Here is a 12,535-nt window from a genome sequence, read left to right on the forward strand (position 1 = left end):
CTGTGTAGATTAGCGATGGAGTGTCTGCTCTCAGGGTACTTAGTGAAAACACACGACAGCTTGAAAACAATTTGAACAACACCATATATCCAGAGCGCATACCCCAAAACAAGACCAACAGGACCTCGAACAAAACACACTCTCATCATGTTCCAGTGGATCAGGGACTTTTTTGCTGGTAACGCATCTACAAACTGGAGACGCAAACGCGCTAGCAGGGAATACCACAAAAAAGTACGGGCTCGTGAGCGCGAATTGCGACGGACGTACAATAACGAGGATGTCGCGGGCCGATATTTCTACTTCGCTCCAATGGGAAGCGAACAGCAACCGACGAGGGAAGAGATCAGAAAAATTCGCGGAAAGCGCTGAAGAAAAGGGTCGATCGTAACTGTTGTAATTGACTCGGCTATTGGCAACGAATGATGTTGTCTGGTGGTCGCTTCTGGTGTCCATGACACGAAACTCCTCGAGTTCTGTCAAGCTCCCGTAGCCAAATGGCTCTGGAAGCACAGGTCTCCATCAGAAGATCAGCTATAACAAACGGACTGGTCAAAATCATGGCTTGATTTTCAAGGCTCATGGGAACATTTTTGGTAAGCGGTAATTTATGCATTCAACCTGGTTGATTCAAAGTATTGACTATCAATAGAATTACCGGAATTCTCACCAGCTACTCACTGAAAATGCCGAAAACTTGGACACGACTCTTGTTCGCTCTTTAACTCTCAACGCTTGAGACCTCTCATCTTCTGCTGCCAGGGTTCTGACGGACCAAATACCCTTGACCTTTTATAACTCAATGTGCTTTCCAATTTGTGCATAGCACACGAAAAGAGACCGGCGCAAGTTATGCCTAGAGAAAAAGGCGCGAGAGTATAGCAAAATGTGCGGGGCGGATGTCTGCTTGGGCATACGCATTCGAGAGTCAGGGAAAGTTTTCATATATTCCGCGGACACCTCTGCGTTCTGGTCGTTCCTGAGCTCTCAATTAGTAAGTGCAGGTGGAAATGGGAGATAACAAGTTATCTGACTCTTTCAGGGCTCTTACTATCTAACGCTAGTTGAAAGGAATGAAACGAGTTTCTAGACGCAACTCTTTGATGAACCACTTTGAGCGGTTTTGAAGGTCGGGTAAGGGTGGGCCAGCAGCGCAGGTGGAGATCTATGGAGCCCGGTGAAGATCTGGCGGTTGAAGGACAAAAATCTCATACCCTCAAAGATAAAAGGGCATCAATATGGCTTTCACAAGGACTATGATCAACTTTTTCGCACTCAAAAGAGCAAAGAAGCTCAAATCATTTTAGTCGTTTTGATTATTATTTTTTTGCTTTTCACTTATACTGTATCTTACTTGAGTCGCAAGAAATGAAAAGCTGGGCTTGAATTGACCGGATTATTTTTGCTCACATAGATAGGGCTTTCACTTATTGAGCTGTACATATAGAGCAATGCACAATAATAAAAATCTGGGGTTTCCGGATCGTGCAAGTACACACATGAGGATTTCCCACATGTGTAGGTTTACTCAAGTTCATCCATATGTTCCGCATAATTTACCTAGAAAAAAAGAAGGCATTCTCTGGTCACCGTGAAAAGAGTCTGTTTGTCTTCTGCCCCTGTCGAATTTCGCGGTGGTCAAAAAAGCTTATGGTGAGACTATTGATGGACGCTCATGTAGGTGGTTCTTCGGACATACTTGAGCAAAAGCACTGACCAATCATTGGTTTCCTCTACCCGCGCGCGAATGACGATGATGCAGGCCGACTCTTTTTCGCACGCACGCTAACTTCCAGCTCAAGCAATGGCAGGACTCCCAATGAACGCGGCACAATTTTTTAGATGAGCGATTTCTTGCGACAGGCCACATTTTTCCCTATCATAAGACAACTGATATCTCCGGGCGAGCGATTTCCTGCGACAGGCCACGGTTTTCCCAATCCTAAGACAACTGCTTTCTCCGGGCGAGCGATTTCCTACGAAAGGCCACGGTTTTCTATCTCCCAAGACAACTCGTTTCTCCAGACGGACGGGTTCCTGCGATAGGCCACGGTTTCAATGGGCGCGATGAACCCCCGCACCGCAGGATACGTCGTTTCCCGCGACAGGTCATGGTTCTTCTGTTCTTTGCAACTATCGAGATTCCATTCTTGGGCAATTCGAGATCTCAGGATACGGCAGACTGTGGGATTCAGAGAATCGTGGCCCATCTTGAGAAAGTGAGTATCCCAAGACAGCAGGATTGGAAATTGTGTACCAATCATGGCTCATCTCACTATACCGAAGCACTGAGTTGGGCCTATAGTGAATTGCCTCTATTGCCGTAGCCATACTAAGAATGTGGTCGACCTACTTTTTTCCTTGCTTCATGGTGTCTTTCCAAGCTTAAGTGCATACAGTTGTGCTTCGGTGACCAGAGGTCGACCAAACTTACTAGCTCAGGGATGTTAGGCAGTTTAATCCAGACTAGCAAGCTCTGGGCATGACCAGGTATTGGATCCGCCCTCGAAGACACTCCACTGCGGGTTCCAATGGGAAGCTTTTTTTAGGTGGAAGTTCCACCAAAAGCTGAGCCTTAGATCGTGGAGAAAAATTTATGAATGCTGAGATCTGGGGGTAATTGGGTTAGCCGGATAAGGTTGTATCAATCAGTGCTCATCTCAATATACGTCAAGGCCGAGAGTTGACCTTTTCGGTCCGCTTGGAACATCGTCTCACGAAGACTTCGGGCTAAAGTCGCTGTGCGTAGGCCCAGTGTCTTAGACTACATATGTTTAGTATGTGTTCCAACGCTACCGTCCCTTGGTCATTGTTTCATTCACCTCCATCAACCAGAGAGCATGGTCACATTTCCCAAACGACCATTTGACAACAGACACGTATCCAATCGGGACTGGAATCCCCTATAGCCACGTAAGTGACTACTAAAAATTACTTTTGTTATTCATCTGGCTATACGATTCCATGAAAGTGCTTTGCTCGCGTGAACAAAGGCACAAAAAGTAAATAGGTATGTTGAGATGAGTTAAAGAGGAGTGCAGCCGATTTTATTTATGACCCATCAATCAAAAGGTCGAAACAACTACGATAGAATTCTATTCCGGTAGCTCTAAAGATCGCGACAAATAAGGTACGCTTAAATAAAATAGTCACCAACCCAAGCATGACCCCGCCAAATGTGTTCAAACAGAAAAAGAAAAAGAAGATAGAAAAAAAAAATCCGTGCAAGGGCCTCTATGATCGGTAAAAAACAAGAATCTGACGTCCATGTTCGAAGGCCAGGACACCCTCGGCATGCCTACACAAGTGCATCTCGTGCAGGACAGACAAATCTTAAAAATTGCACATTAAAAATTCAGAGGTAATGTGTGTTGTAGAATCGCAGAGCATCTATCTCATATGCAAGACTCTGTATACTGATTCACGAGCTGCATGGGAATGATTGCGATACTCTCTATACCAAACAAGGCAGATTTTAGAACCATAAACTCCAACTATCAAAAAGTTATAATGACAAATTGATTAAGCTCGCAATCATTTTTATCGACGCAGCGGAGGCTTTTTGGAAGCTTTCATGCTGTTCAGTCCCTTGTTCTCTTCCCTTTCTCCACGTTGTGGCTTTTCTGCATGACGGGTTTTCCGAGATGAGCGCTTCACATGCTGAGGTTGGGACTCCGATTCTTGCGCGGGTGCGTTTTCTGTCACCTTTGCCGTGCTCCTCGTCGACCTTCTGATTAGAGTTTCGGCTGAGTTGGGAGAAAGATCTTTAGATGGTGATCCGCCAGAGCAAGAGAGGAGTTCAGTATCTGATGGATTCGGCAAAGCCATCGTTATGGGAAGAGGGGGTGCCTCCAAAAGGCGCGGATCGATATTTTTCAGCTCGAGGTCGATAGACGAGGCGGGAGTCTCGGTCATTTGTCGATTCTCCATCTCGAAAGACACTTCCCTAGATGAAACGTCGCTGCAGCTAGTTGGTGATATCTGTGGGAGATGACACAATTTGAGTTTGATATCATATGAATGTTCAGTAGAAGCATGGGCCAAAAATTTGGTGATATCGCTGAACTGAGGGACGTTGCGACAGCTTTCCCAATTGCAGCTTATTCCGTTGCGCGCATGGGCCGGATGCATGTCAATTAAGTGGCGACGAAGAGAGTCCTGTCGGTGGTGGGGGAATTTATGCGGAGGAGAATTCGATGATGATTGGCGAGATAGACCACAGCAAATGATGCATATATTCGTTGGACATTCCATAGTGTCTTCTTCGAGGCACAGCAATATTTCTGACTGATCGAGCAATTCATATTCATCATCAACATCCCAATTGACTCGATTTCCACGCCTGCTCGGCTCGTTCAACTGCATCAGCGCAACCATGTCCTTGGTAACCTGGATGCGTCGAGCGAGTAGTTTGTCCTCGTCAAAATTCTCTGCATCGGGCCCATAGAAGTTTTCCACCAAGCGAGCCCGTTCGGCAAATACGTAATCAGGAACAGGGAGTTCCCAGCTTTCATTATCAGTGTTTTCATCGTCAGAGACTTCATCGAACTCGCCAAGAAGTTGCTTTATCTGTCTGTCCACTTCTAGTACGGGCGCATTTTGGAAATGGTCTTTCCTAGCTGCCTCTCTCGTGTCAGTTGCTAGCCTCTTTCGGAGTTTAGAGATATCTTTTGTGACATTCTCATGCTTTTGGTAGAGATGCGGGAAGGGCTCTCGGGTATTTTTGATACTACCTGCCAAGGATATCATCTCGGCTCTGAGTTCTCTCTTCTCTCGTCGAAGCTGCAGAATATCCGTATGGTTGACAAATAGCACGTTTATGCGTTTCGGTGAGCTCGGATGGAGCATTAAGATCCCTTTTCCTGAGCATACTCCCGGCAGAGCGTAGTAACCCTTCCTGAGACGGTCGAAGAAGAACAACATCCTGGAGATCGCGTCCAATAAATTGTGATTGGTAATGCTTTTCAAAAACAGCGTCGCCAGACTGACCAAGCACTCTTTGCCGCTCCTGACTGGTGAAATTGCCTAATTCTGCTTATTAGCCTCGGTGGAACTTCTTGTTTCTACGATGTTGTGGTTTTCGTCAATTTAATGCGCGAATAACTTACGATTAACTTCGTTTGCCGTCCAACGGCGAAAATTGTAATGTCCGATGTCGTCTTCAAATCTAGCATCTCGACCCAGTTCTTTTAGAGCCTGCCGACTTGATTCGTAAGTCATCGCTAGAGAGCCATGAAGTTCATAACCATACGGAGTGCGCTCAAAGCGTCGCAAGAGAGGTGTATTGGGGACTTCGGGCTTCCAACGGAGGGGAAGGGAGGATTGATGTTTGGGATCTCGCAGCCGCCAAATAAGCTCAGGTGTGAGATCAGAATTGACAAACGCTCCATCGCGGAAAGCAAACGAGACTATTTGAGCAATAGGGCAATATACTAGTTGGTAATCACCATGCATGAAAAATCTGGTTCTAGTGTGACCATCAGCATTTCATTTGTAGCACATGAATATGTGGAAGAGGGGTTCTCCTACCCATCAGCACCCTCCGGTCGACCTTTTAGATTACGAAACTCTATGATGGCACAGAGAACATCACGTTTGCTCTGACGGTGTTTCAGGTAGAAAAGTTCAATATCGCGATAGCAGACAGATTCGGGAAGGTCTTTCATAGATATGTACTTCGGAAGATCACTTTGGAAGGCATGAGCTCGTTTGCGCTTGCCCAGAGACGACGGATCACCAGGCAGAGAAATATTCTGTGACAGCAAGACGCCGGGGCGAGTCCCGGTAATAGCAGACCATAGCTGTACTGTAGCAAATTGGACGACCATACTTCCATGTCGAAAGAACCGCGAATGGACCCAGTGATGCCGGTAGATCACACAGAAGACATCTACATCCAGAGTGTTCTTGTCCTTGGTTCGTCGGGGGATTTTGCGCTCGGCCGGGAAAGGCCCCTCGAGATACTATGTCGCGATTAGCTTGGCCTTCCTTAGCACAAGAGGAATGCTCGTACCCGTCTCATCTGTTTATGGGCGTTATCGCCGACGCGGCGACGGGAAAACAGCTCGAAGTACTGACAAAGGCGGCGCCAGTACTCATCCTAAGTCTGGAGTCCCCTCTTTCGTGATGTTCTGAATATCCAGTCGAAAAAATTCATATAGATCGCTTGGTCCTCTCGAAGAAGGTAGTCCACGTAGTCTTCATTCGACTGAATGCAAAACCTATTATTCTCAGAGGTTATTCGCTACCCACAACGCCTTATCTGGAGAATATCCGCACTCACTTTCGCCAGTAGCGCTCTACGACGGCGATATCTTTCAAGGTGTTGGGTTTGAAATTTGGAGGTAGCCATCCGGCGCTGCGGGATTGTTCGAGCCTGGCTCGAGTCTCCTCGCAAAGGATGGGATCGGTCCAGTACTCGTGCTCCTCACTCTGAGCCGATCGAACGAGGGGACTTGCCATTTCGGAAATCCAAGGTAAGTGAGCAGGGGTCGAATCTGGAGACACACGCAGCAAGGTTGGCTAGGCCGGCTTGGAGGTGAGGGGTAGGAGACGAGAAGAGAACTGGAGAATTGTGAGGAGATCGAGGGAGGGGAGATAAGGAGCATCTTATAAGCGCCCCGCCGGGCAGGGCAACGAGGGAGGGCACCTGGATGGCACTGCGGAGGGGAGCTATTTTCGGCGTCGTTTTGGGCGCTGTTGGAAGCTAAGGGAATCGAGCGCTAAACACAGGGGCCGGGTTGGTGATGATTAACGGTGCTATGGCCGAGAGCAAGAAATTGTATGCCTACTACCAGGCCTGCTCGGAGGGTGGTCGCGAAGGATGGAGTCAGATCCAGCGTTATGATGACTGGGATGGTGCCGTTGTCGGTGCTCCCGCTTTCCGATACGCGTTCCAACAAGTCCAGCATCTCTGGTTTGATATGGCTATGAAGAACTTGGATTACTACCCGCCACCCTGTGAGCTGACCAAGATCCTCAACCTGTCCATTGCTGCCTGTGACCCACTGGACGGAATCACCGACGGCGTCGTTTCTCGCACGGATCTTTGCAAGATTCACTATGATCTTGACAAGGCTGTTGGAGAGGAGTATTACTGTGCCGCTACAGCTAGCTCTGGCGGCTATGGGAAGAGACAGGCATCTTCAACACCCGCTCAGAGTGGCAAGGTTACTGCCGAAGGCGTGGCACTGGCCAAGGCTATTATCGGCGGTATGAAGGATAGCAATGGCAAACAAGTCTATCTTTCTTACCAGCCGTCGGCAACCTGGTCTGACGCCGCAACTGCCTACAACTCCACGACCGATTCTTGGGAGCTGAGTGTTAGCGGAATTGGTGCAGACTGGATTGACCGTTATCTGGACTTGATCGACAGCGAGTCATTGTCACTCGATGGAGTCACCGAAGATACGCTGAAAAGCTGGATCTACGAAGGATGGCAGAGGTACGATAGTGTTTTGCAGACCACCTGACCTGATCTTTCAACCTACCATGGTGCAGGAGGTAAAATTCTCCACGTCCATGGAGAGTCCGACTTCAGTGTTCCGGCCGCATCATCCGTGCGCTACTGGGAATCTGTCCGTAGTGTCATGTATCCACATTTATCCTACACTGCCAGTGCTGCCAAGCTCAACGAGTGGTACCGGCTGTACCTGATTCCCGGTGCTGGTCACTGCTCGCCGAGTACTGATCAGACGAACGGTCCTTTCCCACAGACTACCCTGCAAGTGCTCATCAACTGGGTTGAGAAGGGAGTGACCCCGTCTACTCTTCCTGCTACTGTCTTGCAGGGCTCTGAGGAGGGGAAGAGCTGGGAGCTTTGCGCTTGGCCTCTTCGTCCTTTGTGGACTAATAAGGGCGCCAAGTTCGAATGTGTATATGATCAGACTTCGATTGATACTTGGCACTGGGATTTGAATGCTTGGAGCCTTCCTGTGTACTAAAGAAATATGTGTGCTTAAATACAGAATAATCTTCCCGAGGAGGCCTCTGGGTAGTTTTAGTCTTGGTACAGTACCAGCAATGACCTCGATGCTTCCTAAAGATGGATTGACTTCTAGTTGTTTCCAACACTCCCCTTCTAGATTTTACGAGATATATGTTCCAAAATCAATTCGATCTCGGAGAATCAATTTTCTACATCCAGCGGCCTCGAAGCATAACAGATCAGCCTCCATCAAGTTCCTTGATCCAGATCTGTTTAGCCTTGCGGGCAGATACGGCGTACAAGCGGTCGAGGGTTGTTGTCGAGCACATTCAAGCAGCCGCATTGAGGACCCGCTTAGATATGCAGAAGCCAATCATCGTTGCCGTATTTAAAGTATAAAGCCGAGTGGGCCAAACTCCACTATGGCAAGAAATGCACTAAGATTTAGTTCAAGGCTTAGACAGTCATAACTCGGGTGTTTCAATGACCAAATCTGCTAGAATCCCGTGTCGGCATTCAGCTCACAACGCCAGAGACCGCACGAGACGAACATGCTAAAGATTTAGATTTACAAAATTGGTTTCTTCGACACCAGGTACAGCCGCAATCGTCATGATACATTGTCTATCGTGAAATCGTTACTCATACACATACAGTAGAAACCTCTTATAGGATTTATACCACGCAATGCCTGTGCTCAACTCTTTATGTATGATTATTTTTTGCCTGTGCCCAAGATCAAGGCGCGAGCTTGACGAGCATCTGTGCCGAGGACAGTGATGAGATATTCAATGCTAGCTTCAGAAGCAAGCCTCCGTTTCTCATCCTGAAATTCCTGCTGACACGTCTCCCAAACCGCGGCCCGTTCGTGAGACAGCACCGTCTTCACACGAACCTTGAAGCTCGCACAGACGGGTCGGTGATCAGAGGCTCGGACCTCGAGGCGACGGTAGTCGAGCTGTTTGACGCGGCCGGAGCCGCGGTAGAGAACGCGATCGCACCAGGCGGGAGAGCGTTTCTTCTCACTTGAGTCGTATTCATCGGAGCCGACGTCGTATTTATAGGTTGGTGCAAATGTGATGGGTGATTCGATGAAGCTGCGGAGTCGGAAGCCCGGGTTTTTTCGTCGGGAAGCTAGGAGCTGGTCGCGCTCGAGAAGCTTGGTGAGGTTATTTTGGCGGATGGCATTGATGATGACATGGCGGGGGATGGAATCGATTCGGTAGTTTAGATCTCCATTTAGGATGCAAACTTCGTGATCCATGATCATGGAACCGTCACCACCGCTTGCGTACTGATCGCATCGCGCTGTGGGACTGCTCTCCACAGGTAAGCATTCAGCTTCAAGAATGGCTGCGATATCGTTGTTACGGTGCGCGGTCTGCGTTTGACCGGCGGCAAGATGGCAGTTAACAAAGCACATGGAGCTATCGTCTAGGACGAAACGACAGATGAGAGCGCCCTAGAATAATTGGTTAGACACCTTGCACCTTTCGAACAGAAATTCACTGCACTGACCTTATTACCGTGCATTCCACCCATTCCCCGCTTAATCTCAGATGCGCAAACGCTCTTGATATTGAGTCGCTCCTTGTGCTTGACAAAGATACAGGTAAAGAGTCCAACCATGTTGGAAGTGTGAAGAAGAACATAAGATTCTTCGAGAGGCATGCACTCATGGAGAGTTCGGGTCAAATGATCTACCCAGACTCGATATTGCCGGCTCATGTGCTCCTTCTCACCGTTCTCTTTCTTCTTACTACCAAGCAACAAGCTCTCTGGAGTCAACGTTAGTAAGATAGCAAGAAAAATGGAATCGTTGGTACCCACTAGCTGTAATCTTCTTGTTTTCAAGGTCCACCAATTCTTGAAAGCCAAACACCACGATATCTGGGGGGTCGTCTGGACGAAGCGCATCTTTAATGAATTCGGATGTACGCACGCTGCCAGGAGTAGCAGCACCAGCATTCCATGTAAGAACAACGGTTTTGACTTCCCTGAACGTGCAAAACTCTACATCTCTGTGGTCCATTCGAGCATCTGCTATTGTTAGAACAGAAAGTCCATTCAAGCATTCATCAATGGTGCTTACCTAGCCAATCATCCTCCAGCATGCCATCCCAGAGCCGAATGCAATTGTCAGTACCAAGTGAGGTTACTTGCAAACGATTCATCGTCCAAACACTGCTCGTGTCTAGCACAAACGCAGAAACAGGACTGTCATGGGCCCGCCAGTCCTTCTTCACAGTCCACGGATTGGTCCTAACGTCGTAGACGTACATCATACCCGTTTTATAAGCTGCCCATAAATAGTCACCAACAAAACCAAGACAGTTGATCTTGTATACGCTGACATTAACTACTGCCAAGCAAGAGAAGTCGGTAGCAGAGTAGACAGTTACTTTGCCGTCCGCGTGGCCCAAGTAAACTCGGCCGCCATCCTTAGTGCTATAGGCACCAGAGGTTACGTCACCCGAGTGCTGCTGGCCAATGGGCCGTTTGAAAAGTTTGAATGAACTATCATCTCGGGCGCTCGGTCGATAGATGTGAACATCCTTGCCAGTCGCCAACAAGAGTTTATCATCCACGACTATGGAGAAAGTGTGTCCCCGTGCTACTCGTTCGTGGGGGCTATGATAGCTATAATGCAGGTTTGGCGTGCCAGTTTCATCTGGCATCCATACCAGCAGTCGACCTTCATCGTCTAAAGTCCACATTTCCTTCTTGTGGCGTAGAATCTGGATGACCTCTCGACGAGATGGATAGGCGCGAGTGGCCACGATGCATCGCGATAGGATATCGATTTCATGTAAGTCACCAGCACTGGTACCGACCCAAAAGCGTTGACCTTCCTCCTCAAGCGAGTTTCCTGGCTTGAAAGCGATTGATAGGCACTTCACGGTCTCTCCATGACTTAGACTCATGACTTGCTCACCGGTAGTGAGATCCCAAACACGAGTTATATACCCAGTGGTGCAAACATACTTGCCGCACACGTCAATCAAGCGAGTGTCGTATTTGGTGGGGATATCTATCGGGCCAGTTTTGAGAAGTGGAGGTCGTCGATTTGCTTGCGAGGCATCGGGATAATCAGTCCGTGAGATTGCGGGCTCGTCAGCCATCATTTCTTCTTCTTCGGTATCGGTCCGCACCACTCGACGTTCTGGAAGCGAGGATTCACGAGGCAAAGATGGTTGACGTTGAGGGATACGCGGGGTCTGGGGTTCAGAATTATGATGATAAGAAGGTGCAGCACGAGGAACTGGCGCCACTTGGGCCGGCTTGGCCACAGGTTGTGGAAACCCTCGTGATGGCGAAGGCCCCCTTCGATATGGGTGAGCAGAAGTTGGTCTGGGAGGAAGGCCAGGTCGATCATAGGGTACATCGCTAGCGCGAGCTCTTTGTGCGGACAGAGGTGGAGCCGTTGAGGGGTCAAGGTAGGTAGAAGACGTGGATGGAATTTGAACCATCAATGGCTTTGTGGCTCGACTGGGCTCGGGAACCGGACGAGAGCGGGCGAAGTTCGCTTCCCTTGGATCATATTTGGAATTCAGAGTTTGGCCCTGAAGTCGTCCATCGAACGAGCGGCGAGTATAAGGTTCCGCTGACGGCCTTGCAGGGGAGAGTCGTGGTGCAGGTTTCGTAGCAGAGGACGGCTTAGATGTAATTTTTTCTGGGCTACTCGGAGGAGTATTGAATGGTGATACAAGGTCATCGGAAGATACCTTCTCAGGTTGTGGAGCCAAAGTGTTTGTATCCGGGTGGGAAAACATAGCGGGCTTTGCCGGAATTTTGGGCTTCTCTGCCCGGTTCGCCGGTGGTGGCAGTGAGGCGCTTTTAAGTTTCCGATCCAATGGACTTCCATGTCCATTCACAGTGGATAAACTAGGTGTCAGTCTATGCATTGTCTCTGTCGTCGGAACAGAAGATCCAAGTTTTGTCGGAGTAATCGGTCGACCAGCGGGGGCGGGGGAAACACCCGCAGATAAAGATTCCCTGGAGCGGTGGATATAGCCCCGAGCACTCCTATTATTATCTTGACTAGGCGATCGAATTTCTCTTTGCTGACTGCGTGGTGGCGATTGAGGAGCATGAACAGCCAAAGTAGGCGGGAGTTGCGACGATGACGAATGCTGGAAGTTCATAGAGATGGGCCGGCCATGTTGGCTTTGACTTCCAGGCGATCCACGAGGCCGAAATGGCTGGCCATTGGATTGGTATTGGTCGTTGAGACGACCCAGCCTCTCATCACCAGGCGTGTTCCAGTGCGAGTCTGGCCGGGGTAGGTCCAAGGAAGCGCGGGTTGAAGACCGAGGCTCTTCGCCAGGTTCGGGGGTCCTTAGGAAACGGTTTGAGGATTCATGGGGAAGAGGCCCGACTGTCGATTTTGTTTTGCGATGCGAAAGACCCTCAAAGTGGGACAATAGGGAGGAAACCGGTCTCTGTTGTTACGTTAGCCTGCCGCGTGGCCCATTAGCAAGATGCGAAAACATACAATGGGAGCACTATCAGGGTTCTCCGGCCCCTTGGAGTTTCCCTCCATTTCCATAAACACAGATCCGTCGCCGAGACCAGCTGGGAGGATCGATCATAAGCGTTGGCCGTTGG

The 12,535-nt window shown here is 49.0% G+C and overlaps 4 protein-coding genes across 4 annotated transcripts; 2 read left to right on the forward strand and 2 right to left on the reverse strand.

The window, feature by feature from the left end:
- Nucleotides 1-147: 147 nt before the first annotated feature.
- On the forward strand, nucleotides 148-372 carry N7484_002960 (uncharacterized protein; the record flags this gene model as incomplete). Its single annotated transcript, XM_057113380.1, has 1 exon — nucleotides 148-372. The coding sequence occupies one exon, from the start codon at nucleotides 148-150 to the stop codon at nucleotides 370-372; it is 225 nt and encodes a 74-aa protein (XP_056973520.1).
- A 3,168-nt stretch (nucleotides 373-3,540) lies between these two features.
- On the reverse strand, nucleotides 3,541-6,462 carry N7484_002961 (uncharacterized protein; the record flags this gene model as incomplete). The annotated part of the gene is made up of 6 exons (XM_057113381.1): nucleotides 3,541-5,012; nucleotides 5,109-5,467; nucleotides 5,530-5,963; nucleotides 6,014-6,100; nucleotides 6,194-6,221; nucleotides 6,284-6,462. 6 exons carry the CDS (start codon nucleotides 6,460-6,462, stop codon nucleotides 3,541-3,543), a joined length of 2,559 nt encoding a protein of 852 aa, XP_056973521.1.
- A 284-nt stretch (nucleotides 6,463-6,746) lies between these two features.
- Nucleotides 6,747-7,943, forward strand: N7484_002962 (tannase; the record flags this gene model as incomplete). Its single annotated transcript, XM_057113382.1, has 2 exons — nucleotides 6,747-7,452; nucleotides 7,501-7,943. 2 exons carry the CDS (start codon nucleotides 6,747-6,749, stop codon nucleotides 7,941-7,943), a joined length of 1,149 nt encoding a protein of 382 aa, XP_056973522.1.
- Nucleotides 7,944-8,642: 699 nt separating this feature from the next.
- On the reverse strand, nucleotides 8,643-12,470 carry N7484_002963 (putative inositol polyphosphate phosphatase; the record flags this gene model as incomplete). Its single annotated transcript, XM_057113383.1, has 5 exons — nucleotides 8,643-9,389; nucleotides 9,446-9,705; nucleotides 9,758-9,967; nucleotides 10,020-12,369; nucleotides 12,423-12,470. The coding sequence occupies 5 exons, from the start codon at nucleotides 12,468-12,470 to the stop codon at nucleotides 8,643-8,645; spliced, it is 3,615 nt and encodes a 1,204-aa protein (XP_056973523.1).
- Nucleotides 12,471-12,535: the final 65 nt, after the last annotated feature.

This window comes from Penicillium longicatenatum (genome assembly GCF_028827895.1).
Source record: "Penicillium longicatenatum strain IBT 33135 chromosome Unknown contig_2_segment0_segment0, whole genome shotgun sequence".
Classification (NCBI taxonomy): Eukaryota; Fungi; Ascomycota; class Eurotiomycetes; order Eurotiales; family Aspergillaceae; genus Penicillium; species Penicillium longicatenatum.